Source organism: Ixodes scapularis, unplaced genomic scaffold, assembly GCF_016920785.2.
Source record: "Ixodes scapularis isolate PalLabHiFi unplaced genomic scaffold, ASM1692078v2 PGA_scaffold0__279_contigs__length_252992795, whole genome shotgun sequence".
Classification (NCBI taxonomy): Eukaryota; Metazoa; Arthropoda; class Arachnida; order Ixodida; family Ixodidae; genus Ixodes; species Ixodes scapularis.
The window spans coordinates 37,335,095-37,362,329 of NW_024609835.1; the positions used below are offsets into that span (position 1 = coordinate 37,335,095).

Below are 27,235 nucleotides of genomic sequence, written 5' to 3' on the forward strand. Positions count from 1 at the left end.
CTAAAGGATAAGACGTCCTTTCTCGGTTTAGAAGCGCTAGTTTCTTAAAAGCTAAACTGTGCTCATTACTCACATTCAGACTGCAAAAGTCTGGTATCGAGTTCTTTTGTAAGGTCTGCTGAACAGAAGGTAAATGTGTACTTACATTCGTGCTTGCTGCTATATTTATAAGGCCAAGTAGACTTAGGAACACTCAGCACTGCAAAAACCTTAGACCAAGAAATAAAAAGAATGGACAACGCAAAAACTGTTGCCCGCTCAGCTGCAGCGTTCAGGGTCTACATTTAAAGAAGGTTCCACTCGACCTTAAGAGCCTTTCTGCCAATGCCACTGTAAGATGCTTAGTCGCACGGTTTGCGCTGGCACGACGTAAAGGGCTCGACATGCGTGCGGCAAAACGTCCTGACGGGTTGCACCACGAGTCAGAAGGACAGCTGAGTCGTGACTGAGATTTTCGGTGTGAAAAGCAGTGAGAATTTTGACCTCCGCGTTGCACGAAGCATCTCTCCAACTCTTTCTTTCGTGCAAGTTCAAACCGAAGCAATTTTGGAATTGCGACTCTCGGTGCTTCACACTCTGGGGGTCTTGGACGACGTTTTGTCGTACATGCGTTTGGTGCTTTGCTGTGTTTGCCTCTTACCTCGTAATATTTTTTTGGGAACCGGAAAACTGATAACGGTGACTGCTTATCTTATATGTTCCGACATCCCACCACACAACATACTTGGCGCGACAATGTTGGAACTGCTTTAGCGCTGGTAGCATGGAAATAGAAACAAGAGGAAGCGACATATCGGCTCAAGCCAGCCAAGCTAGAGAAATGAAGCCGGAAGTAAAGGTTGTGGTCAGTGGGAATGCCCCCAAAGTTTGACCAAAACAGGTGCCAAATCCTTTCCGTCCATAGCGTCTTGGTTTTCTTTGTTTTTGGTCATCGTTAGGCCGGGTTCTTCCAAACCGGACGTCTCCCATGGCTTCACCTCTGGGGGTGTCATGTCGCCTCCAGAAGTTTCCTACCTCCATGGCTGGTGGCTACACAGGCGTTCCCCATGGTTCCTATTGGCAGTGAAAACGTGCGATCACAAAAGAAACCGGCAAAGAAGGAGATAAATGTGTAGGCAGGCGGCAAGGTAGGGGGCAAGGAAGTGGGAGTAGCTGCGTTGTGCATGGTGTGTGAGCGTGGCAACATGAATAAGCCTAGATTGAGAGAGCGTTCAAATATGGTGATTACAGCCATGGGGTTCACAGACATCGGGTTGCAACTACCGTAGAATACCGCATATCCACCCATTTCCACACAAAGCGCCCAATCCCAGATTTGTAAGATCTGAAAAAATATGCATAGTACATTTATATGTAAAACTGATGACCGGACAAGCGTCCATCCCCCATTTTTTCGCGATGATCTCCAAATTTTGAGTGGGCGCTTGCCCAGTATTTTACGGTACTATGGGCAGAGTTGCCTGGGCGTCGGATGCATTATAAAATTCTCGTTATTACTAGAGCTCTAAAAATTGCAAAACTTGGTGTGCATACTGCTACTAAGTGACCTATGAGCATTTTATATTGAGAGTAATGGACCTGTTTTTCATGTCCTGACCCCTTTCAATGCACATACAAGCGTTTTAGTTCACCGCATGAAGGGGGAAGTTCGTAGTGCTGCTGGATGAGCCAAACTTTTTTTACTGCCGTTCTTGTGGTGAAAACGAGCACAGGCTGAATACACTTCCACTTCCAGGAAAAGCAAGAGCTCGGATGGATCCTGATTAAAAAGAATGCCAAAGATGCCACCTCTGTAGAATCTAGAGTCAAAGTGAATGAGGTGAGTTTCGCACTGTCACCAGGTGCTGCCTTTGTTTGAGCAGTATTCAATTACTCTTAACTTAGTATGGTGCACATTCACTGTTACCTGGATTCTACTAATTTAAGCTTAATCCTTCAGTTAATGCACCTCTTTATTTGTCCCACTCTGTTGTCTATTATTTTGGGAGGAACGATCAGTCAAGTTCTTAAATTAGGCTTCGTTCTGAGTTCATCGAGATAGAGGGTGTAAGCGTCCTTATTTTACAGGGTCTTGCATACATGGTGCGGAACGTGAACACTCACTCGCTGCTGCGAGCGCTCATCGCAGAAAATAAGGATGCAATAAATGACTCTACATCAGTGAAAAAGTCCTACATTTCTCTTCTACTCAAGTCACGAAGCATCGCGGGCTTCAAGGTGAGCTGTCTTGCCCAATTGTGCTAGACCTTGTTTCTAAAAAAAAAAAAGCTTGTGCATTCTTTTTGCGACTTTTTTGTGACTAATATGTAAGAAAACTTTCGTTAGTTCGACCTCGGTTAATTTGACTTTTTGTTTAATTCGATCGTGTTCAAAAGTCCCGGCGAGCGCCCATACATTTCTATGGGAGGAAAAGTGATAGTTCGAACTCAGGAAGACTCCGCGTCGGATAATTTGTCCCAAGCGAATGCACGCGGGCTCACATTGCACGGCAACACGGCAGAAAAACCACCAACGTTTGGCGAAACATGGGCCCTTTGCTGCAAAGCCGTACGTACGCAAATATGCGCCTGCTCCTCTACGCCGTTGAGATGGACCGTCGCGAATGACACGTGCCAGCGCAACCGATCTGGCATGGAGTAGCGCGGAGAACATAGCTCCTGGTCGGGCGCGGAGACAGCACACGCTCTCAAAGCACTTTCTGTAGCATCGTGTGCGATCCATCTTGCATGCCGGATAGCGCGTTTTTTTTTTCTTTTGTTGTTATTTTTCCTTGTCGCCAAGCTGCCCGACACCAAAGCCAACTCGTAAAACTTTATTATTATTATTTTTTTTTTAGTGCGCAATTTTTTGGGGACGTGACGTTTAGTTACGCTGCTCTCCGGAGCATGCTTTTTGCCATGCGTTTTAAGTCCAGGCGGCAGCAGACCATCCGCGAGTAGTTTGAAAAATAAAAGGAAGTTTAATTTTAACCGTTTTTCTGTCTTTTTTTTTTTAATTCAATCATTCGGATAATTCTACCGAATTTCAAGGTCCTGTCGAGGTCGAATTAACGAAAGTTTACTGTATTGTTACGAAAGGTGATAAGTAATATGTTTCTACCCATGGGGACACATGGGCCTAACTCAGTTTATATAAATCCCCAAAATTGTGCAGTAATTTATCATCAAAGTGTCGCTAGGTGATGCATTTGTTTTGTAAAAATGTCGAAGGACAAACTTTGCCGCACTCGGAAGTTACGAATAAAAGCCAAGATTTTCGTGCGACTCTGTACATTACATCTTTTCCGGTCAAAGTGAGAAAATGTCTTTTGCAAGACATTGGGACATTTGATTTATCAAAAAGAGAGGAAAGAAGATTGCTTTTACTTTGCTCATTTCCCCTCTTTTGTGCAATGAATGCCCAAATGACCCACAAGTATGTTGTTTAACACACAATGTGTTATATTGCTGGCACCTAACCTTTCTGGACCTCACTCCAGTTACGGAAGCAGAAAACGTGAGTGCCAGCTGAACCCTGGCATGGCGCTCATCTCCTCACTGATTGGATGCGAGTGCCAGCCGCACATCTTGATCTATTAGATGGACTTGCTCCCGCGGGTCGCGTCGTGTGATAAAACATAGAAATGCCAGTGACGCGCTTTGCTCCTAGCACTCACCAAACGAGCGAGCTCTCGAAGCTTTCAGAGCTCTTACCGAGCGCGCACTCTTTTCTTTGTTTCTTTTTTTCCCTTCGGTGCACTTTCTAGATAGGGCTACTCACGAGGAAGCTGCAGCACACCTCAAAACTCTGGCTTTTTTCATTCAGGTATCCTTCGGTGCTGCGATCACACCTAGTTTGACACAGCATCACATTCTGTTTTCACTGCCTTTGCCACAATGGCGGAGGACTTTATATTGAACCATATGAAAATTTTGGGTTGAATTTGTAACATCTAAGTGAGGCTTTTTTTTTTATGTTTCTGTCTTGCATGTTTTGTGGTCCTTCAATAGGCTTTAGGTACACATGTTTTGATGGTTGAGTGTTCTATCGTGCTGTTTCATTTGGTGCACATCTCTTTGGAAGTGTTTTGTAAACTTTCTAGCGGAGATTAACCAACAGTTTTGTGTCATTGCCCTCTGCAGTCTTTGGGTTTATACAGTCTAAATTGGTTATAACATACCTTGATAGTGACAAATATTTCAGTCTGTTGTAAAAGGAGTATGCTGCACGCAGATACAAAGTTGAACCAATGGCACAGGTAGGAAAACTAACCGAACTTCAGAAAGCAGTATGTTATATCCAAATTTATGTTGTAACCAGGCCTGTTGTAACAAGTTTATACTGTAGTCGCTGACAGAGTGAGAACAGCGGAGCGCGTCTTTTGAACGTCCGGCATGCACTTCGTGTCTCCGGTCGTGCTTTGGCTGCGAGCGCGCTTCAGCGTCACGAGACGCTGAAGTGTTGTTGAAGGTAGAAAGCTCGGGCTGGGGGCGGGACTACTGAAGCTCTCCCCTTCCATGCTCACCTTGTCAGGAGCTATAGAGTCAACATAGAGTGCGGGTTGTGACCACAGGTTCATTCTGGTGTGCAGTTCTGGGAGGTGGTTCCTCTCCCTGACCTCCTGCGCATCATGTCGGAGTCCGAGACTGGGACTGCGGTCAAAGTGGCCCTGCTGCTGAGGAACAGCTACTTCAACCCAGAGGCGCCCGTTGAGCAGCACTTGGAACGCTGCATTTTTCTGGCTAGAAGCAGTCAGGCTGCCTTCCAGATATTCTACCGCATGCTCCACAAGATTGCTCCCCTCGAAAAGATCGGTGAGCTGCCCGTGTTGGATCATGTGGTCCTCCAAGGTTAATGGAATGACCGCAAGTCTGCCCGCTTCGGGTGTTGCCGCCAGACTATGGTGTGCGTGCTTGCAGTCAGAAATATGTGCTTGTGTGGAGCACAGTTTTGCTTCCAAACAGTGCAAGAGGTGGTTTTCTGGACTGAAGATATCGATGTCTATCAGATCGCCTGCATACTCGTTACTGCGTCTGCTTGTTAGCTGTCTTCTTTTGGGTTACGACCACTAGGAGTGGGGAAGACTGCACAATTTACACCGGGTTCCCAGCTTCTACCCTGACTTTTTGTTTCAGCAGATTCTGGTCCCAGTGACTCTTCTGTTGGAAGTGTCATGTTCGAAGGAAGCCCTTTCAGGTTTGTTCTTCTTTCCTTTTTGATTTCAGTGGCATTCCTGACAGCTGTGTGTAAGGTTCTGCTGAGGAACCATGCTCTGAAAGTAAAGGCAGTGGGGAAGGAGAATGTGCTTCCAGATGAAGACGAAGATGTCTCGGACACCAACAGTTCAAGACCCGTACAGTGCCTGGAGAAAGACACCGTTCAGAGTCTAGCTGAGGTCCTGGCTGTCACCTACAGCACCATCCGCAACAAGAAGGAACTGATCAGAAATGTAAGCAGGCAGTTGTTTATATCTTACCTAGCATCAATTAGGGATCTAATTGGTGTCTTCAATCAATCTATACTTTTTGTTTGCACCTTTGGCATGTGCAAATACATATCTGAATTTTAGAGTATGGTTTGATTAAGAACAGTGCAGAAAAGTGACTGAAGTCTGAATTGAATACTGAGAGAGAAAGAGAGATATTGTGGAAAGTTTGGTATTGAATACTGAATATGCACATATAATTTGATCAAGTATCTAAAGTTGGTACTCAACATTACAGTCGAGCCCGATTAAATCACACTCGGGTATTTGTAATTGTTTATATCAAACAGTCTGAACATAACTCCCATGGCAGGAACACTCGATATAGTGAACGAAGCCCGGCCGCCCGTTGCTTTTTCGGTGATCCGATTGCACCGGTGGCCAGGACATCACTTGCGTTGCGTGGCTGGCAGGTAGCCAAGCCAGCATCCATCCATCCGGGACAATACTCAGCGCAGCAAAAGAACAGTTGTGGGAAAGGAGAGACAGTGAACCGTAAAAAATAAAAGTGGAGGATGGTCAAAGCAAGGGGAAGGGCACACATGCTCGCGTAGGGAGAGCAGGGAGTGCTTGCAGTTGGAACGGAAGCGTGCGCCCTTTCCCTGAACACTGCTGACGCTGCGCGACCTTCTAGCTCCAAAATAAAATATGCAAAAAAAGTCTTCGGCAAGTTAAATGTGGACAACAACGGTTGTGCAATCGCACTTCGAACGCCTTATATGTACTAGATTACCTTTTTCTTTTGCCGTTATCGCTTTGCCCGTTTCTTTTTTTTTTTCCTTTTCTTTTTTTTTTTTGGGCTGCCTAAATTTAGTGAGCTTTCTTTTTTGTTGCTTGCTTAACTTTTTTTCTTTGGATCAAGGTACTTCTTTATGCATCTCGCTTTTCCATTTTCGTTTAATTTTTTTTTATTTTCGTTTATGCTGTGTGAAAGTTCCGGCCAGGTTCGTGTGTAAGCACAGCGGTGTTTGCAGTCTCCGCCAACTACGCTCTACTGTATTGCTCTACTTTATTTAGCGACTCTTGGATGCTCTATTTGGTAAGCTCCCGTTTGTCGGGATCTTCAGTATTAGCAGAGACGTTAGGAAATTTCAACTTGAGCGTAATTTAACATACTTTTATATATCAAATTATTGATATAGCAAACTATTTTACGATTCCCTTCGAATTTATATATCCAGGTTTGATTAATTCAAGCTTTTTTTTCTTGTGGTCTGTTTTTGTATTAGTGAAACCTGGCAGGTTACACAAGAAGACACAAATTGTGATGCGGCACTTCACACAAAAAGCCAGTGTGAGATAAACACAGCAGTGTAACTTTGTGCGGCAAAATGTGCATCACCTTGGCTCTCGCCGCAGTCCCTGTGCAAGACACGACATCGACGAAGCTGTTTATGGCTAGGGTTTTATGGATTTTTCGTGTGCAGTGACTAAAAACTTTACGCTCGCACCGCCGCACGCGCACGCCTTCCCCGTATAAAACATTAAAAGTAAATAACCAAAATAGAGCGTTGAACCATGCGCGTGGAACATGCTATTGGTTTTAGACTTTTGCTTTAGAACAGTTATTGCTGCAGATGCCGGCACGGGCGGCGCGTGGAACATCGTTTCCTGCATTCTCCTTGATGCTTGGGTAATTTAGCAGTTGGTCTATTCCGTAGATTAGTTATCAATAGGCACCACTTTCAAGACCAGTAGACTTTCAGGTAGATAATAAAGGTTCCTCAAAGATTTGCCGCTGTGCGACCCGCATCGGCCATGTCTACGCTCGCACCGCCCTCTCTTTGTCGTCGTTTTAAGCGCTTGCATGACTAGTTTCCTTTCCTTCCGCTCTCCCGGGGTGGCGGTCCCGTCGCACATGTCTACTTTCTGCCGGGTGTGGTCCTGTCGTGCGTGTCTAGTTTCCTCCAGCTCCTCGAGGCGGGTCATTGTCGTGTGCTAAACAGCTTCACTGGTCGTCCACCTTCAGAGAGTGGAATGGCTCATGATTTTTTTCTGTGTGGGTGCTTGTGTGTGTGTACGCATTAGTGAAGTCTGGATACTCCTGTTCAGTGCCTTCGACTGCCTTGTGCTCCAATAAAATTATGTTGAAAATTGTTGCAGGCCAAGCTGAAGGACTCGTGGAAGGTGCTCGTCGGGAGCATGTCAAAGGTTGCTTGCGTCACGTTTGGAGAGTGTGAGGTAAGTGCACAAAAATTGAGGGCAAAGGGAACAAGTGTTGTCTAACAAATTGACGTGCAGACCAGGGTCTCAGTGTTTCAAGATTTACTTGCTCCATCTTCATCGAAACCATAGCATATCGGGAAGGAAATAAAAACATCTCTTTCAATTTGCATGATTTCATGAGGCTGGCCAAAAGCTTGAGACTGACGCAGATTAGGCGTCCCTGTGGAGTGCATATTTTCTTGGTTGTGGTTTTTGTTGCACCTTCAGACTTCCTTATATTCAATTTTGTCATCATTATTGGCAATTCACTGCATTTTTAACAATGCTCTGTGTTATTGAGGAATGCTTGTTGCTATGAAAACAGGAATATACATTTTGTTGCAAGGTGCCGTCCACCTGCATAGACACCTACCGTATTCACTTGAGAATAGGTCAAACCCTATGAACAATGCCTGGCCTTTTCTTTCTCTGCAACGCTCAGCAAGAGCCAATTATGGAAGAGGATTGGCGAATGACGACGCACCAATAGCGTCAGAAAGCAGAAATGAGATTGTGTGGATCGCATTTCTTTTTATTCCAAACATTATCTCTGCTTCTCCACTCACCGGCTCCTTTCGTAAGTCTTAACGATTTGTCTTCTTAGGCATTGCGGTAAAGTAGACATACATGTCTATTCATAAAAAGGTCAACCTATTTTCAAATAAATATGGTACTGCACTTGACACACTGGCCAACATTCCAGGCACCATAAATCCATTATCTATAAACCACAACACATGAGTGTACCTGTTCACCAAAGGGGTTTTCATCGACTTTCCATTGACTAGGGGCCTAGGTCCTCAGTGCATCAATTTGGCTCCCTACATGGAGTCAGAAGTTTGTTTTCAGCATTCACGACAAATAGTGCAGCCCTTGTTGGCTTCTGCCACAGGAATCTTTGGTGTATCGCTCGTAGCACAATGATTCCTTTTGACGTAAGATTCGCAACATGTTTTTAAATGCACAAATGTCTCCTTTGTTCAGGAGCTCCAGTCCAAACTGTCTGCGCTGTCCGTGGCAAGCCTCGTTTCGTTCGAGTCATCGTCGTCGCTGTCCAGCCGCTGCTTCTCGCTGCTGCGCACCATGCTGAACTGCACCGGAGATGCTCCAGTGCTCACCGTGGAGGCCAAGTCTTGCCTTGTTTTCCTGTGCAACATGAAGCGGTCTGCCGACGTGCTCTCGCGTGTCGCAGAGTCCCTGAACGAACTGCAGGTCAGTTTCACTGTACGTCTAACTAGCCCAAAGTCCAGCTTTATAAGTGGTGCATTTCGGAGTGCAATTTGTAGGTAATTCAGCACCATGCACAAGTTGACCCCTCTACTGCCAAAGACGAGCCCGATTTGCCTGGCACTGCATGTGTTGGTAACAAGCCTGAGATAGCTTTGAGTAAAAGGTAGTTTCTTATGTTTCATTTCACCTTGCAGTGGTAGTGGGGCTACAAAAATCTAGCACACCTCAGCTGCATGAGTGAGAGAATGTACCTGAGCTATATTTGCACCCCTCGTTCCAGTATACTGCTCTTTTATGAAAACAGCAGTCCTGCCGTCACGCGTACATGGCGAAGTCTTATTTTTTTAGCTATCTGCTTGCACTCATAGTCATCTGTGACATACGGAGTAGCATATGCAACCTAGCTAGACTGTTCTTTTTACTGCACTTGAACTTTTTATGATAGTGAATGCATTGAGTTGCATTCCTATGTAAAAAGGGTATGTCACTTTGACAACCCCGAAATATAGGCAAGATCCAGCGAATATTGGGGGTGCTAAAGAAATCTAATGTGGCAGTTGAAAGGGTGATATAATATTACTGTAGGCATAATGGTTCAGTGGTAACAGTGCATTTTCTTGGCACAAAAATATTGTGACAACTTATTTTTAAGATCAAATTTTTTTAATACACTTTGGCAGCCAATCAAGCGTCTGAACACGCCAACTGGATAACAGGTCGCGTACCGGTATGGTATGTGCTACATGGTGTAAAATAACAAGCATTCACTCCTGTCATGCTAAGCACCCACCTGCAACTTTTGAAGTCTTCGAAAAATAAGTAAAGAGCATACCAACCACTGACCCTAGACTTCAGAGTCTACCTTGCTAACCAAGACGCTCCTTCGCATCAGCCACTTTTCCGAGCATGCCCATGCAAAGCGATAAAGCTCAGCTCGTGCATCGGTGCAGATTAGCGAAACCCCAGGTGCCCCTTCTGCATTTTTGCTCATGGGCCTGCGTAGTATTGCTTGTCTGCGTTGCACAGGTGCTCGGTGAGAAGCACACTCAACAAGGCGAACCCTTTGCGATTAACACTTCTATTAGTATGAATATTGCAATTCACCTCTAAACGAATACCGAATAACATATTACTCTAAACTACTATTCGAAAATTCAAATATTTGCGCAACACTGCTAAACTCGTATCCAATCCGGTGGCACTTGCCCAACCATATCATCGCGTGAATTTGTAATGTTTTCCTCAATGGCAAGTGGTATAATTTCAAGTCATTAAGAAGTTCATTGTGCGATCAGTACTGGGCAAACTCGAGACATCTGTACGGCAAGAATTTGTTCAGTAGCCACTTCAGCAATTACATTTTTGTATTCATCCTACATTATTAAGAAACAAGCAGACCAATTGAAACCATCAACCACTAATTCTTCTTTTTCTGCGCTTCTATACTTTACTGCTTATCACATCGTCATCTTTGCTTTATACCTATTAATTTTCCGTGTGTCTTGGTTGAACTTTTGGAACACAGGTGCAACCAGGTAGTCTCTCCAGAATATTAAGAATGTGGAATACATACAGGAACGAAGACAAACTCGTAGGATTGCACAAAATTTAAGTAGTAGTTTCAAATAGCACAATATTCTATATCCGCTTCAAAATGAATTGCGATATTCATATTTTTCGAAGTGATGATCAGGGCAAGTTGACCCCGTTGAGTTTGCTTCTTGCCGAGCATTGGTGTACTGCAGAGAAGCGACACTTGTGGAGCTAGCCTCGGCAGTTGTCACTTCTCCACAGTGCACCGGTGCTCAAACACCTACACATTCATGCTCTCAATTTCCTGGAGCTCTATGCCAGCACACCCATTAGACTCTCCGGGTCGTCTTGAAGTAGCTTTTGAGCTGCAGTTGTCTACTGTTTCCATGGAGCTAAGTTTGGGCAAGGGCGCTGTCCATTTCCTTACAGGAGGCCACCCCCCGGAAAAGACGGCGGGTGCGCTTTGTGGTGGAGAAGCCCTTCACTGCAGGGACGGGCCTTGAGGTCCTGCGTTACCTGCTCTGCACTCCGCACCTCCAAGACCTGCTTCTTACCAAGCACTTGTTACCGCTCTTCAACATCTGGAGCGTCCTCTTTCGCTGTGCGGTGAGTAGCCAGTCTGGACCAAACTTCCGGGGACAGTCCATATTCTTTGGTGAAATGCAGAAGTGATGTAATGACTGTTTGAGACGGTTTTGCACATGTTATTGCTTTGGTCACGTCTCGAACAGTATCCATACGCCCGTGTTCCTTCTTTGAAAACCCACTTTAGTGGCTTCCAGGTGAAGTGCCAGCCCGCGGACCCCAATTGTCCACTTGTTTGTGCCTTTAAAAAGTTTGAATTTTGCTGCACCTACTTTTGCAGCCCCATCAGTTTGTTAAGAACAGTGTTCTTTCCAGTTTCCGGAATTGACCAGACTGCCTAATTGGATTACCGTAATATCCCGAGAGATAGCCCACCTAAAATCGAGAGAAAATTGGATGAAAATAAGGAGGGGACTAACTTTCGGTGGGCGATCAAGAAAAGTCTTAAAAAATGCTACATTAAGATCATGTTTCCCTGCCAAACTTGTTATCTCGGTGGGGCAATAAAGCAAAGATGACAGTACTTACCAGTCAACAATGTTTGCTTCTATCCCGCCATAGCTAACTATGAAATGCTGGAGAGGGGTGGAGGAAACTCCCTCCAGGGGAAACCGCCTCCTCTGCCCAATGTTGCCTCTGCTTCCTCCTCCTCAGCCTTCCTTGTCCTCGAAATCTTTCCTTAACCTGTAACTGACTATAGACGCTTTTACACCGAGGTCATCATTGATCCCAACACTGCGATTACTAGGAGTGGGCTATTTTTCGGTATTTAAAACAAAATAGCAAATCAAGCTAACAATAATGATGGGTTACCTTTTTGGGGGGTGGGGCATCTCTCGGGATTTTACGGTAAGCTCGCCAGGAATAATCATCGAAGGTCCTTCATCTCTGCCAATTTACTGCCCGCAAAACATTGAGCTCTCGAAACTGAAGTAGTTGACTCTAGGTCAGTCCTCCTTTGCCCACGGGGGAACTGCATTGCTTGCACCGGCCATTTTGAGCTGTCTGCTTCATTCCACTCCATTTTGCCACTCAGGAGTCCCTCAAGCGGCAGCTCTGCCACGCCACCAGTTCTTCAACGTCTGTGCTGGTGAACTCTTACGAGCTGTTCCTGCTTCTCACAGCCATCCTGCAAGGCCAAATCAACCCGGTGCGTCTCACCATAAATATCCTTGCACTTTGTGCAATATTTTTTTTTTTTTTTTAATTTCCACACAGGTTTAGAGGGACGGAACTTTACCAATCTTCTAAATGCGTTATCATCTTATGCCTGTTGCATGCTCCTGGCTTTAGTTTGGACGGTCGTGGTTTGAACTCGACTTGTTTTGTGAGGCCACAGTGCGGTTCCTGCCATGCTCTTTTAGTCTGTTTGTTTGCTCCTTACATCCACTTTCCCTGTTACGCAAGGATGAAAGAGTCTTGCACGCTTCCAGTGACGCACCGCTGTTGACACACACTCCTCTTACGATAGCACTGGGCCTTAGGCACATGGTTTCATTTCCCCAGTACGCAGAACGTAAGCGACAATGTAAAACCGAAGCTCAGTGGCGACGCACTTTGCATGAAACCGCCGACACTAAAGAGGGGAAATCAACTTTTAGAAGACAAAGCGGATTGTAGGCAGCGATCAAGGAAGCTGTGGTGGCTGCATCCTAAACCGCCGACGCCCGGGAGATCAGACTGGCTTGAACGTTACATCAAAAGAATTCGTTTTCGCGGAGTGATTCAATTTTTATTTCTGGTCCTCGCCATTTTTCTTTTTTTTTTTGCTGAAAAAGTTATTTTTGCAGCAGCCCGGTCTCATTGGTTGGGCAGTGGAACTTGTTTCCTAGCAATTACAACAAGTTTGACTTGTTCCCTAGTGATTGCAAGTTTGATGGTCTGGGCTGCTTTTTTCTGGACTACCTACTCAAGCCTGCCACTGATGTCACATCACTGGAAAGTGCTAGAAAATTTTAATCTTGATTTTTGCATCGCTTTCATTTACCGTTTTCTCAGTGGCTATTCTGAATTTAACAATTTTCATCTCATTCCAGTAGTGTAAAGTTGTTGTAGTAATCAGGAAATGTAGTTAATTTGGGTAGCTGAATAAATCGGTGGAGTAGCCCTTCGAAGAGCTGTAATACTGTTGAAATTTGGGCTAGTAGGTGAAGCATGTTTACGGGTAAAACGTGCGAACAAGGACACAGGACAGAGAAGATGCACACAGACGGAGCCCTTCGAGGAAATTTGCTTAGAAATTTATTCACCGCCAGGGTGTCGAACCGGAACCGAATCGAACCGAAAACCGGAACAGAACCGTTATTTTTAGCCGAACCGGAACTGAACCGAACCGAAATCTTTGCCGCCATCTTGGAACTGAACCGGAAAAAAATATAACGGTAACTGGTTCAAAACGGTTCACGGTATTCTTTTTGTTAGTATTACAAATTTTATATTTGGGAATAAAAAAGTGGCACGTGTATTCCTCTACGTATTGATCAAATCGTCATATATACAGAATTGCAATGTATAATAAATTCTGGGTTTTTGCGGCACTTTCTTATTGGCACTATGATTAGGCATGTGTCACATCGTCACGTGACGTCATGAGGTCAAGACATGCTGTAAAGTAATGTCACATCACGTGACCCCGTGACGTCACGTGACTCACCGCGTTAAGTCAATTCAAATTGAGGACGTCGCTATATCTATTAACGTTGTTGATACCGTGACGTCACATGACATCACAACTTCGCACTGAGTCACGTGACACCATGATATACCCGATTGTCATGATTCCGAGTCTAATGCTCTGGTTCATGACAACCAGCATCGCCAAACATTCGGGTTACGGCTCGTGTTCAACTCAAAGATTATGATGGGCCCGAGTCCCACTAGAGCTAGAAACAGAAAAAAACGACAGCGACAAGCCTCAGACACATGCAGCATGCTCGCGATGGTACGTTTATATGGCTTTGAGTTGTTCGGTGCTCGTAAAGTTAGCACGAGTGTTTACAAGCCTGCAAATGGTACCCTCGTGTGCATGATGCTCGTGTTTGAGCATAGCCTTCTTTATTCTCAAAGCCTGTCAAATCGCGAAATACTCTGGTTTAAGGCTTGCCGCTGTCGTTTGTTTCTGTTTGTCGCTTTAGTAGGGCTCGGGCATTATAGCCCAACTACAACTATATCTGAAGATCAGCCCAAGCTCTATGCTTTGCCAACCCTCCGTATGACTATGATAAACACTGACGGTGTATATATTAGGATCAGATCACGTGGCTGATAGTTCTAATTGCGAGTTGAGGAGGGGAAAGCTGTTTCATTTCTTTCTTTCGACTGCGTCTACCATTTCGCAGAGGGGCAAACTAATGGATGGTTTTGCAAGTTATCAACGTCAGGGATTACATCTTAGTGGTATTTATTGAACTTAAGGTAAAAAAAATTCAGTACGACCCATTTTGCATGTATGCACACCATTGAGGCTCCCAAACATGTTTTCGTTGTTGCTGAACGGCCTCAGAAAGTTGTACCGGGAATAAAGGTGTTAAAGGGTCTAAATGTAACGTATTAGTCCGACATTACATGGAACTATTAGTGTGTACGGGAGGTATACCTGAAAAGAAAGATCCCAGTGGCCTCAGGGGGATAGCCGAACGTTGGCAGCCGCTCTGTTAAAGGGTCTAAATGTAACGTATTAGTCCGACATTACATGGAACTATTAGTGTGTACGGGAGGTATACCTGAAAAGAAAGATCCCAGTGGCCTCAGGGGGATAGCCGAACGTTGGCAGCCGCTCTAAGTCTCACAGGAGTGTCGTTCTCAAGTTCTCCAAGTTTCGACCGCCCTGTATTTTGTTTAAACTTCACAGTTTGGTGCAAAGTAAAAGCAGGGAAGAATTACTGTTAACAAGTGACACAAATATAATTGTCAAATGAACACCACCCAATACGGAGCAGGCAATCCCTGAGGAATAAAAAGTATCTTGAGGGGCAACTAAAAAAGAAAAGGGAGTGGGGAGGGGGTGTAGTTTTAAAGTATAATGTGTCGTAAAGAATCCTCTGCCCCACATTTTCGGCGCAGACTAGAAAGCATGGCCTGGAAACGATAGTGACAGATGGGTAGTGGGTACAACTTTTATTTGTGAAAACACTCTTGCCAGAAAGCATGTTTTCGTCGTGCCAGATACTCGCATCGTGCCTAACGGTGATGCACCATCAAGAAAAATATGTGCCTCTCAAATACATAGCTTGCACTGAGTGCGAACCTTTTGGAGCGTGCATTTTGCCCCACCGGATTTCATCTTTTCAGCAACAAGAACTCGCAATGACAACCAGTATATAGTGCAATTACGTCACGTGCAAACCATGTTAAATACTTCAGCTTTCTGGTGAAGTGCGACGTTCGCAACACTAGCACTAGACGTCCAAGGTGTAAAGTTGTGTAGTATTTATAGCAGTCTCGTGATGATATACGGCAGCCTTATGAAATGTTGGAGCACATGACTGATAAAGAACAGAGTCGTGAAGTATGGTCCCAAAACAAGTGAACGTAAAACCTAAGATAACATTAGCGTCCCGAGGCAGTATCTCGCGACGTTTCGAGCTGAGGCAAGCTAATGCCCAAACATGATTTATATTAGGATTCTAAGAATCTTTGTTTGCCCTTCGCGCAATTTATGTTTAATTAGGAATATCATTTTATGCATTTCTATGCATCTCTTTTTGCAGTAAAGCATTGTGTAAGGGATTATTTAGAAAAATAACGTGTCATCTCCTTATTTCTGCACATTTCGCGTATTTGCCTTCCGATATATCATGTGACCACAGTGCTTTTTGGCATCCCTGCAACCCAGTATTTTACACTGCAAAACAGCTAACAAAAGCACGTTTCCGAAGACTCAACATGCAGCTGGCGTATTTTCGAGTATCGTCCTTCCGTGTCGGTTTCGGGCGGTTATGTGAACTTCATAAAGTCAAATTTATCGATGATAATAAAAGTATACTTAATTCCTGTCTGAAGATTTGGCAGCATAAATAAAAGATCCTCACCTCAAAGATACACATATAAGTAAACGCACCTTCAAATTATCTGAAAGATGTTCTGCAAATCTTTTTCGGCGCTTTAATCCTCTATAGACACGTTATAGGTAATTTGGGAAAGCTTTAAATATTTTTTTAAATATTTTGAAGCTAATTTAAATAACTATGTGTTCCTCACTCATATATAACTTCTCAAATATATAGAAGTTTATTATCGCGTCTTTTATCTGTTAAACAGAACTTATACGTGTCTGTGGGTCGAACCAAAACAAAATACACTGGGACGAATGGTGGAACTATGACGATTGCACACGCAAACTGTAAGAAAGTGTCCAATTAAATAGCTTCCAAATTGAGTAGAGCATGAAATACCACTTTGTTCTATTTAACAAAAATCATCAATTAGCGAGGGTGATGCTTACTTGCAAATTAAATTGACCGGCATCTTGTCAAGAACAAACCTCAACCGGCTATGCCAGTTTATCCAATATAAAAAAATTTTCACATGGGTAAGCACTGTTTTAGGTGAGATTCAATCTCGGTACGAAGGTTCTCATAGATTAGAGTGAACAATTTCAGTCACTCCTTTTTGCATGATTCGTCGCCCGCACCATGGTGCTGAGAGCAAACAATGCTGGTTAGAAAAACAAGCATTGTGATTTTCGCTTAGTGTATCTATAAAATATAGACTGGAAGGGCTTGTCTCGTGACTTTCGTGACATTTTGAAAATTATATTGCCTTAAGCTCAGTCGTCTCGTCATTATATATATATTGTGCAACGTATTCCGTAAAACAGATATCATGATATATATGGCGACGAGGTGCCCATTTCATGATTTTCTTCACTGTAATTAATTCCTTAGTTTAAAGGACAAATGCAAAGGAAAAAAACTTTTTTTTTTTAAACAGCTTAGATGGAAAAAGGATATCATAAAACAATTTTACAACCAAGAAAAAAATTTTTAGAACTATATTTACCGCGCTATACGAATTTGTAGTTGGCGCCGGCGGGCGCTGCGGAAAAGTGGCCCTTGACCGGTCCATATTTGTCACGTGGTGCTTGCGCTCTTTCGGAAGCTTCCTATGACCTCTAAAAGTAACTTACTCATCTTTGTTTGAAGTATAACAAAAGACTAAGATGAATAAGTAACTTTTAGAGCCCGAAGGAAACTCCTGAAAAAGCGCAAGCAGACGTGATAGACCTGTGCGCCGGTCAGACGACGGCGGCGGCGACCCGAAGCAGACGAACTTGTGCGGCGGCGGCGACGGTGGCGTGGAGAAACGCTTTGAAGCGGCGTTCGCACGACGCTCAGCGTGCGGCGGCGCGCAGGCCTACCACGTGACCAGCGGCGGCTCCCGCGAGCGCCAACTACAAATTCGTATAGCGCCGTAAATATAGCTCTAAAAATTTTTTTTCTTCGTTGTAAAATCCTTTTATGACATCCAGGGACGCCGGAAGTATATCGTGAGTGGGGGGGCTAATGCCATGTTCCTTTTCGTCGTTTTTTGTATGATGTACTATTTTTTTTTTTTTACTAAAAAGAATTTAAATATTACGATCTGAGTTTCGTTTGAGAGAAAACACTATCCTAGCGGGTTCGTTTTTGTTCCTTTCACTAGGTCCTTTGCGGTTTCTATTTTCTGCATGAGAACTTCACGATGACACTGCTCGAGAGGCCTTTCAGAACAGGCATCTGGTAGCGATAGGAAAGCGAGGAAACAAGCAGTGTGATTGAATTGACGCATTTACACAAACGGAACTCATGATGAGCTAAGAAGAACTGCGGAATATCTAACCTTGAGTATCTCCGCTTCCTAGGCATGTACGCTTTGGGGCTGGTAGGAAGAAGCTGGTGATCTTCTTTGGATGGCCAGACATTGCATGTAATGCTGGAGTCGAAGAGACACTGACTGACGCTGACTGCATACGCCTCTGACGGGTTGGACCCTCCCGATGTCGTTAGGAGGGTAGGATCAGCCCCGATGATCTTGGAGCTTGGTGGCGGGCACGTTGTTGAATGATGCTCTGACTCGCTGCTTCTCGTAAACTTCAACGTTTATCTAAACCCATTCAACTTGGACGACCACCTCTCTCGTTCCGAGTCGAAGACGAACTCCGCTAATTTCATTTCTCGCTTTTCGCATCACAACTCTAACTTTCCCTCGCTCTCGAAGGAAGAGCCAATAATTTCAAACCTGAAGATCATCACGTGCTCTCGACCGGACCAGTCGCCGGCAAGGACATTTTGAGACCTTCCTAAACGAAAACAACCGTCAAAGCTCGTCAGATATGACAGAAAGCGTCCGGTCCGAGGCGACAATCTGGCGCCACACATGTCTCGTCGCAGTATCCCCCACGCTACGACAACAGCAACACCAACAAAACTATAATCCCTGGGCTCTAGAGGCCCCCATACTAAGCCCCAGTTGGCCCCCGCGCGCCACTCCCCGGCCTTGCCACGGGCAGATCGGGTCCAGCTTGCTCTAAACCCTCGTAGCCGCCGTGCTGATGGACGACGGACATTGGATTAAAAAAAAAAAAAAAGCGCGCTCCCGAAACTAATTGTTCTTGTCTAAAATCTCTACGTGCGACAAGACTGTGCCTTGCTGCTCCGTGGCTTGCACACGCACGTGATGCCTTCGTGACGAGCGCCTGGCTGGCGTTATATCCCCGAACTATTCTTATGAGGGCAAGGGGGCTGAGCCCCCCCATAAGAATACTTGGGGGGGCTCCCCTTCTTCCGGCGTCCCTGATGACATCCTTTTTCCATCTAAGCTGTCTAAAAAAAATGTTTTTTTCCTTTGCATGTGTCCTTTAAGGGCAAAACAATGATTCAACTTCTAATACTGCGGTACAAAGTTGTACCAGTCACGGTTTTTTTAGGCAACCTACTTCACTTCGCGAAAACATTTCGATTCAGGTACAATGTATGTGACTCTAGTAAACGAGGGGATGTTGAGTCGTATAAACACGACGTTTTGTATGTCAATATAGATTTTCTTTTCTTGTTGTGTAGGAATAAATAACAGAATTTTTTAATTTTGGTACCTGAAAATAAAACTGGATTGAACAAACGATAAAAAAAAAAGAAAACTATATACTGTAAAAGACTTATTTTTCGTGGGCTCAATATTTCGCGATTTAGGTCAAAGCTGAAGTTTTGGAATAATTCGTGGGTTGTAATTTTCTCGACGCGGTGGAATCTCAATATAAATTCCAATGTGTTTACATTTTAGCGAAATTGTTCGCGGGACCCATTTTTCGCGAATTGTAGGCGATACATGAAATTCTAAAAAAATAGGTCCTCGCAAAAATCGGATTGTTTACAGTAGTTAGTTTCACGTCCTAAATAGTGCCTATTGACAGAACAATGCGGAAAATATATTCTCAATTTAGCGGTTCAAACCGGTTCGAATTGGTTTGAACCGTTATTTTTTGCGCCCCGGAACTGAACCGGAACTCAACCAAAAGCCGTGAACCCGAACCCGAACCGAACCGATAAAAATATCGGTTCGACACTCTGTTCACCGCAGTGTCCCGAAGAAATGTTCGTCCCATGTAGAGAAACACGTTTTGGACAATATACCGTAATATCCCGAGTCATCGCCCATCCCCGAGCCATCGCCCACCCCATTTTTTGAGCCAATACCGATTTCCGAAAAGACACCGAGTCATCGCCCACCCCTTCAAATACCCCAGCGCGGACTCTGTGATCCGCGAATACTCATCCTACCCGAATGACGCGGCCGCGGACCTTACAGTTGGAGGACGTCCGTGACAAAGTAAAACGAAGGAGGGAAAGACACTTCTTTTTGTTTACGCATTTTCTCCGTGAGCGACCCCAAAGTGGTCGTGTATCCGTGCGAAAAGAAAACGATGGAGATAACAAAATAGGAGTTTGTTAACGTAACCGCGGAGTGTTAGGTCAAAGTCTGTCTCCGCCGAAGTAAGGTCACCGCGAACCCGCTCCTTCTTCCCGCCCGTCGCGACCGCTGTTGTGCAATATTTTAGGCAAAGCCAAAGCGTAAATAAAGCTTTGCTGGAACGTCCTACACAGACGTTTGCAGAGCGTCCCAACCGTGCATTGATAGCCCGCCGTGCACAGACACGTATGTACGCACCAAACAAGAAAGTTGCGCAAGAGCTTGCAATTGACAAGGCGCCCGACTTGGCCCGACGCCAAAGTATTTGCCAACGCGACCGCCGGCTTTCCCGCTTTCCCAGCATTGCTCTTGGTCGCTTCTTTGGTCCGCTCGCTCGCTCGCTCGTTGCGCCTGGTCGGTTTTTCTATTTTCTTGTAGACTTTTCTTTCTCTTTTTTTTACTAACTAGGAGAACATAATGGTGACATTCTTTCACGGAACAAACGTTCGTGCTATATGCAGATCGGCGGTGTTTCTAGCGCGTATGCAAGCAACGGACTTCGCTATAGTAAAATATTCTTTCGTGAGCATTTTTTTTTTCTATAAAACAATGAAACTAAATCGAGTTTTGAGTTTGATGTATCTCTTGTGCATCAGCGCTAGATACGCAGAGAAAAATAGGCGGTTTTTTCCGTTTTTTTTTTTAAGTGTTTGTGCTCACCCACCGAGACATCGCCCATTCCACTTTTTTAACGAATTTCAGGCGGTTGGGGGGTGGGCGATGACTCGGGATATTACGGTAGTGTAGGTGATTGTGTGGGGTGTGACAGTAAAAATTTAGATCAACAAACACTTGGGCACCCTCTATGAAGTCTCAGTATTCGAGAACCAGGTTACGGACACATAAAGTTTCCGTTACACGGTCGTGTTTCTTTACTTTGAGAACGTCGTAGTGAGTCATTTTTTCAGTCACTACAGAAAACAATTTTCGAAGTGTATAACGACAATCATGGCCTCTTTGCGGGCAGTCTGTGCAACAATGGCTTCTTGCTTCTAACAGCCAAAATGGTGAAATTACTACACGTTGCTACCAGAGCCAGACCCAGACTCTATTTGTTATTTTTTGTTGTTTTTTCAATTTTTGATTAGCTTGTTTGGGGCATAGTTTTCAACAAGTTGCACTATTGTTACATGTGTCCTACATTGAGTGAGTCTCGATTAAGCTCAATTTGTGGTTAAAGATTGCCAAGTAAGATTCAAGATCAGCTGATAAAGCATTATACTCTTTAAGATTGTGACTGAATGCCCACCCCCAAAAGGCAGTTCATCCCAATCATCTGGCTGTGCAATATTTGCTCCAAGCCTGTCTTGATGCTTAACACTAATTATTGAGAATATTTTGCTTCTACTTTGAAGAAATAACTTGCTGCTTGAAGTTACTGGCGGTTAGAAATCCCAAAAACTTTATGTACTGAATATTGTTTGGAACAATTGAATCCAACATTGCTAGGACAAGGAAAATAAAATTTCTGCCTAATGTCTGGAGTGGCTTTGTGTGAAAAAATATCTAAGTGTACTACTACATTTAAACATTGATATAACAAACTTTAATGCAACAAAGCCCTCAATTTAATTAAAGGGCTCCTGAAAAGAAAATTTTTTTTTTCTTTTAAACAGTTTGTTTGGGACATGCATGTAAAAAAATAATTTTAAGTGAAAAAAAAAAAAAAAAATTTAGAGCAATATTGACAGTGCGAGACACGATTTAGTTGGTGGTCACCTCCTTTCCACTTGTTTTCTCGTCATTTCAGGCACGTGGAGGAGAGGTGGATCGGCTTGGCCGTCGCGTTGAGGTGTAGAGTGTATGACCATCTCGTTGAGGTGGAGAGAGAGAAGGACCATTTTGTGACGTCATAGACTTGCGCAAAAATTTAAATAAATTTCGCGCTGTAATTTTTTGGCACGCATGTCTCAACCAGACTTTAAAAAATGTTTTTGTTTTCAAGGGCCTTTTAAGTATTGCTTTTTTAATAACCCACATATTTTTGTCTTAATACTGTAACAAAGTGCCCTTGTCATAGAAGAAAAAGAAAATAGGCTCATGATCAAATTAAGGTATCTAAGAAAACTTTTTCGGGGGCGCTGGGGGGGTTAGTTCGCAGGTACGAGCGCAGCCAACGTGTTCACCTAACAAGGTTTGACTAAGTCTGCTCCACAGACTGGCCACGATGCAGAAACTTTGTGCATTGCTGGCTTGTCTGTCGCTATAGTCAGTTACAAGTTAAGAAGGTAGCGGCAAATGCCCCTCAAAGGGAATCAGATATCCCTCCGCCACCTCCGCATCCAAAAGCGTTCCACCGTTTCCGTGACGTCGCGGCCAACGCGCGAGGAGGGTAATGCCTTTCTGTACATATTTGGTTTATCTTTCGACTTTTACTTAGCATTGTGGAAGGCACGGGAGGGAGATTAGAGTTCTCCCCCACCGATGGAAACAAATACGGCTTTCGGGGATTAGCTTCCCCCCCCGATGGATACAAAGGCTGCTTTCAGGGGCTCGGTTCCCTCTCCGATGAATACAAAGGTCGCTTTCTTAAAAAGTGGGATCGGAAACAAGTGGGAATCCATTGAAGCGGAACAAGGAGCGTTTCCAGTGAACTCTTCTTTCGACTGCGGAGAGATTTGAAACGGGCGCATCACACTTGTGGGAGGAGCTTCTCCTACCTTCTTGACTTGTAACCGACTATAGTCGTTGTAGCCACAGACAGTGCCATCTAGGCAAGCATTGATGGGACGATCTTGCACGCGTGTCTTGCATCTGTTGCAATGAGGGACGGCAGTAACAGAAAGTTCTTTTGTTCAACGAGAAAGGGAAAGTGATACGAGCAGTCTTCCTTGACAAAGGAACACGGATGTTGCTACTCAATTTCGATGCCCAAAACACCCCGTAGCTCGTTTCTGTTATGTTTTTAATACGAGCGACTAGGTAAGACACTACGGAAAGACAAACTGCTCTATCCCATGCTCCGTTCGTATCCCCCCTTCGTTCTCGTCCACTAGCAGCCAGGATCAGCTTGTAGACTCAACACAATCCCCCTCTCGAAACAGAGTGCAACAGGGGGAGAACCTGTCTGGAGGTTTCTTGTTCCTTGTAGACTTTCGTGGAGCTGGAAGTGGCAGCTGTGTATCTGCTCCAGCTTCTGGATTTGCGTAGTCCACCTGTACTTCGTGTCTTGCTGGAATGCGTGTTCGAGGCAACCTCGACGAATTCCAGCATTCTCCTCCTGACGTGACGGAGGTGCTTGGCCCCACCGCTTCATTAATTCTTTCAGGGGGGCCAAACGATGCTGTTCCCTTCGGTCGGTGTGTAGGGATCTTTACCCGTACATAATCTCCTACCCCGGCTGTAGATGGTTTGGCTCTCCGCCTATCTTCTGTGTATTGCATGCTGTGCTTCTGGTAATCAGCAATGCATTCGCGGAGTTTCTGCATCTCAATGTGAACGGGCTTGTCAAAACTTGGGAAGCCCACGACGTCCATGCGGGTCCACATTTTACGTCCGTGGGTGAGCTCATCGGGGGAGAGCTTCATCGCTGCATGTGGTGTGCTTCGGTAGACACCCAAAAACTCCTCAAGGCCTGTACGGACGTTGCCTTGTTCCTGCATGATAGTTTGGACGTACTGCTTAAGCACTCGGTTGAAGCATTCAACTTGACCATTTGCTTATGGATGGTATATCGCAGACCGATGGTGGGAAATCCCTCTGGACTTCAGGAAATCCTGGAATATGCGGGATTCAAACTGGGGGTATGATTAGAAACAATCACCTCCGGATACCTTTCCCGGCTGAAGATTCTAATGAGGAATTCACATACAGCTTCAGCCGTAACTTGGTTACAAAAAGCTACCTCTGGCCACTACTGAAGTAGTCGACTAGGGTGACTGCAAATCTGAATTGCGATGGAAGTTTGTAGAAAGGTCCGACAATGTCTATTCCTAGTTGTCTCCATGCCCCTGATGGTAATGGAACTGGTTGTAGGGGTGCCGCCGCCGTCACAGCTGTCTTGTCGTTCGTCTGACAGGTGTGGCAGTCTCTAATGTAGGTGTCAACCTCGATGTCCATTCTGGGCCACCAGAAGCGCTGGCATAGACGCTGCTTCGTCCACACAATTCCTGGATGTTACTCGTGAGCTAGATCGATGAGTCGACGCCGTAGCGAAATGGGTGGAACCAACACTTCACCACATAGTAGTGAGCCATCCACAAAGGAAAGCTCTTCTCGCAACTTGTAGTATGTAGATAGTACTTTATCACGTTGTTCCTCGTGACTCCATCCGGTGCAGATACACTGAATTACTTGAGGCAAATCAGGGTCTTGCCTGGTTTCTTTCTTGATTTCTTCTTGATCGATTGTGCATAAATTGCGTACCAGGCAAGTGAATTCTTCCTCGTTGTCACTACGCTTGTCACTACACTCGCTGCTATCTGAAGGATTCGGAGTAGGCAGGCGTGACAGTGCGTCTGCTACGACATTCTCGTTTCCTTTCTGGTAATGTACCTCGTAGTCATACCTGAGGAGTCGCATAGCCCATCTGGCTATCCTCATTGGTTGTCGACCGGTTCCTTGTGTAGAAAGCAAAGTAATGAGAGCCTGATGATGAGTGTGAAATGGCACCCGAAGAGAAAAACGTGCCATTTCTCGCAGGCCCAAAGGCACGCCAATGCCTCTTTCTCTCCTGCAGAGTAGTTTCGTTCGGCGCTTGAAAGTGTTCGCGATGCGAACGACACCGTTCAAATTTCTTCCGGATGTACTTGCCGTAGAACCGCGCCTAATCCGTAATTAGATTCGTTCAGAATCGTTCAGCTGGTAATCAGTAAGCATAGATGCATCCGTTGTCACGACGGTGGGCAGCGCCACGTCGAAAGCAGCCAGTGGAACACAGTTCCGTAGGAGATTCTTGACAGCAGTGAATGCCTCATTTTGTGCCTTTTTCCATTGGAAGGGGACATCCTTCCGCAGGAGCACGTGCAGAGGCTCCACAATGGTCGCAAAGTTTGGTACGAACTTGAGGTAATATGTGAGCAGGCCGAGTAACGATCGTAGTGATGTTATGTCTGGGGGGGTGAAGCCTGCATGATAGCCTCAATAGTATTATCTTGGCATGGCTTGATTCCCTGCAGTGTCGGCTCATGTCCTAGGAATTGAAGCTGCGGGACTGCAAAAAGATATTTCTGCTGGTTTAGTTTCAAGCCTGCCTCTTGAAGGCGTGAAAGAACCTGCCGCAGGTGGGCATCTTGCTCTTCTCTTGCGTGTCCGAAAATAAGTACATCATCCAGGTAGACGATGGTACCTGGAGTACCTCGGAGTATGCAGTCCATCATTTTATGAAAGGCGGGGGTGGCGGATGCCAGCCCGAAACATACTCTGGTGAACCTGAAGAGACCTTCATGCGTCACAAATGCCGTTAGGTCTCTGCTTTCCTCTGCCAGGTCCAACTGGTGATACGCCGATGAGAGGTCTAGCTTGCTGAAGACGCGGGCACCGGAAAGCTGATGAAAAAGTTCGTCGGGGCACGGTAGAGGGTGGGAATCCAAAACTATTGCAGTGTTTGGCTTGCGTAGGTCTACACAGAGCCGGATCTCCCCATTCTGCTTGCGGGCCACCACGATAGGAGACACCCACTCCGTAACATCGATGCGCTCGATAACCCCGGAGCGTTCCAGCTTCGCCAGTTCCTCAGAAACTTTCTCGCGCACTGCGAAAGGTAGTCTTCGTAGCTTTTGTTGGAAAGGAGTGACGGAATATTTCGTCTTTACGTTATGTACAAATCCTTTTGCATGACCTAATCCCTCGGAGAAGAGATGGGGGAACACTTGCGCGATCTCTGGAAGGTTTCTCGCGGAGACCGTTGCCACTTGTCCACCGTTGGGAGGAGCAAAGTTTAGTTGAATGTCCAACGCATGAAGGCGTTCAGGCCCATGACAGCCACGCCTGTTCGTACGACATGGAATGTGCAGGTGCCATGTTTTTGCGCGAACTGCACGGGTGCGTCGAATTTCCCCAGAACGGGAATGTCTTTTCCGGAGTAGTCCAGAAGTGTTGTATTTGAACGTTCCAGCTTGTAAGGGTGGAAGTGTCTCCGGTAGACGTCTTCCGGCAGGATTGAAATGGGTAAACCTGTGTCGACTGAAAGTTCGGTTGGAACATGGGCCAGATGCATCGCACGTAACCGATTGTTTGGTAAAGCTGGTAGTTAGCAGCTGGACTTGGTCGTGCGCTTGTTCCACTCTTCGTACATGGGATTTTGCTTGTGAAACTCCCTGCTTGCAAACGGAGGCGAAGTGTCTCTTCTTGTTGCATTTTCTGCAAGCTTCGTTCTTTGCCGGGCACTTAGGGTGGTCCGCCATGTGGTGCGGTGACGCAAATCTGTAACAAGTGCCGGACGACTTGCTGAAACTTGCTATCGAATTCTCGGCTTTTATTTTCGCCACTTGTAAACTGGATCCCTCTTCCGTCAAGAGCTTGGCTTCCTTCATCGCTTGCTCAACTTGAGAGGCGATGGCCATAGCAGATTCCAGGGAAAGCTCGGACTTTAGGAGGAGGCGGGTCCTAACTTCGGAATGGGCCGTTTTTTCGAGGAGGTGATCACAGATCATTTCATCTGTCATTACTCTGAATTGGCAATTGGTGGCAAGGCCACGGAGGGCTGTAACGTACTCTTGCGCTGCCTCACCGGGCATCTGAGCACAGGACCGAAAAACAAATCTCTCGGCCGTTTTGTTGATGGCCGGCATGAAGAATTTTTGCAACTTCCTGACCGCTGCTTCGTAGGCTGTGGTAACGGGTTTTGCAGGAGTGCCCGATTCCAAAGGAGCAGTTGATGTACTTGGTGATGTACCGCAGTTTGTTGCGGACATGTCTGGAAGGTGAGATAGCTTGCGGCAGGTCCGTTCACCCTCAGCTCCAAGTGAACTGAGTAGGATGGCCGTTCTTCTGGCGTCTGCCATCGTCGACCCGCCGGAAGTGATCATGTACGTCTCGAAAATGCCGTACCATTCACTCCATGGAGTTGCAGGCTTGCCTGGGGCCGGTAGGAAAGGCAGTGGTGGATCGACTTTCATGCTGGAGTTGAGGCTTTGTCGGCTGCGCCAATTGTTATGTTTTTAATATGAGCAACTAGGTATAAGACATGACAGAAAGACCAACTGCTCCATCTCGTGCTCCGTTCCTATCCCCCCTTCTTCGTCCTCGTCCACTAGCAGCCAGGATCGACTTGTAGACTCGACAGTTTCCTACAAACTTTTCCTACAGTACTATTTCTTGACAGGGTCGAAG

General features: G+C 45.4%; 1 protein-coding gene across 2 annotated transcripts in view; it reads left to right on the forward strand.

The window, feature by feature from the left end:
• LOC8039605 (condensin-2 complex subunit G2) overlaps window positions 1–27,235 on the forward strand; it is a 74,327-nt gene that overhangs the window by 39,015 nt on the left and 8,077 nt on the right. The window contains exons 12-19 of one of the 2 annotated variants that reach the window (XM_029982593.3): window positions 1,736–1,819; window positions 2,068–2,217; window positions 4,571–4,793; window positions 5,205–5,428; window positions 7,568–7,645; window positions 8,654–8,881; window positions 10,862–11,038; window positions 12,054–12,167. In XM_029982593.3, coding sequence (XP_029838453.2) covers window positions 1,736–1,819; window positions 2,068–2,217; window positions 4,571–4,793; window positions 5,205–5,428; window positions 7,568–7,645; window positions 8,654–8,881; window positions 10,862–11,038; window positions 12,054–12,167 — 1,278 coding nt within the window. Of the gene's footprint in view, window positions 1–1,735; window positions 1,820–2,067; window positions 2,218–4,552; window positions 4,794–5,204; window positions 5,429–7,567; window positions 7,646–8,653; window positions 8,882–10,861; window positions 11,039–12,053; window positions 12,168–27,235 lie in introns of both variants that reach the window. The other variant, XM_042293059.1, reaches the window with a different exon arrangement.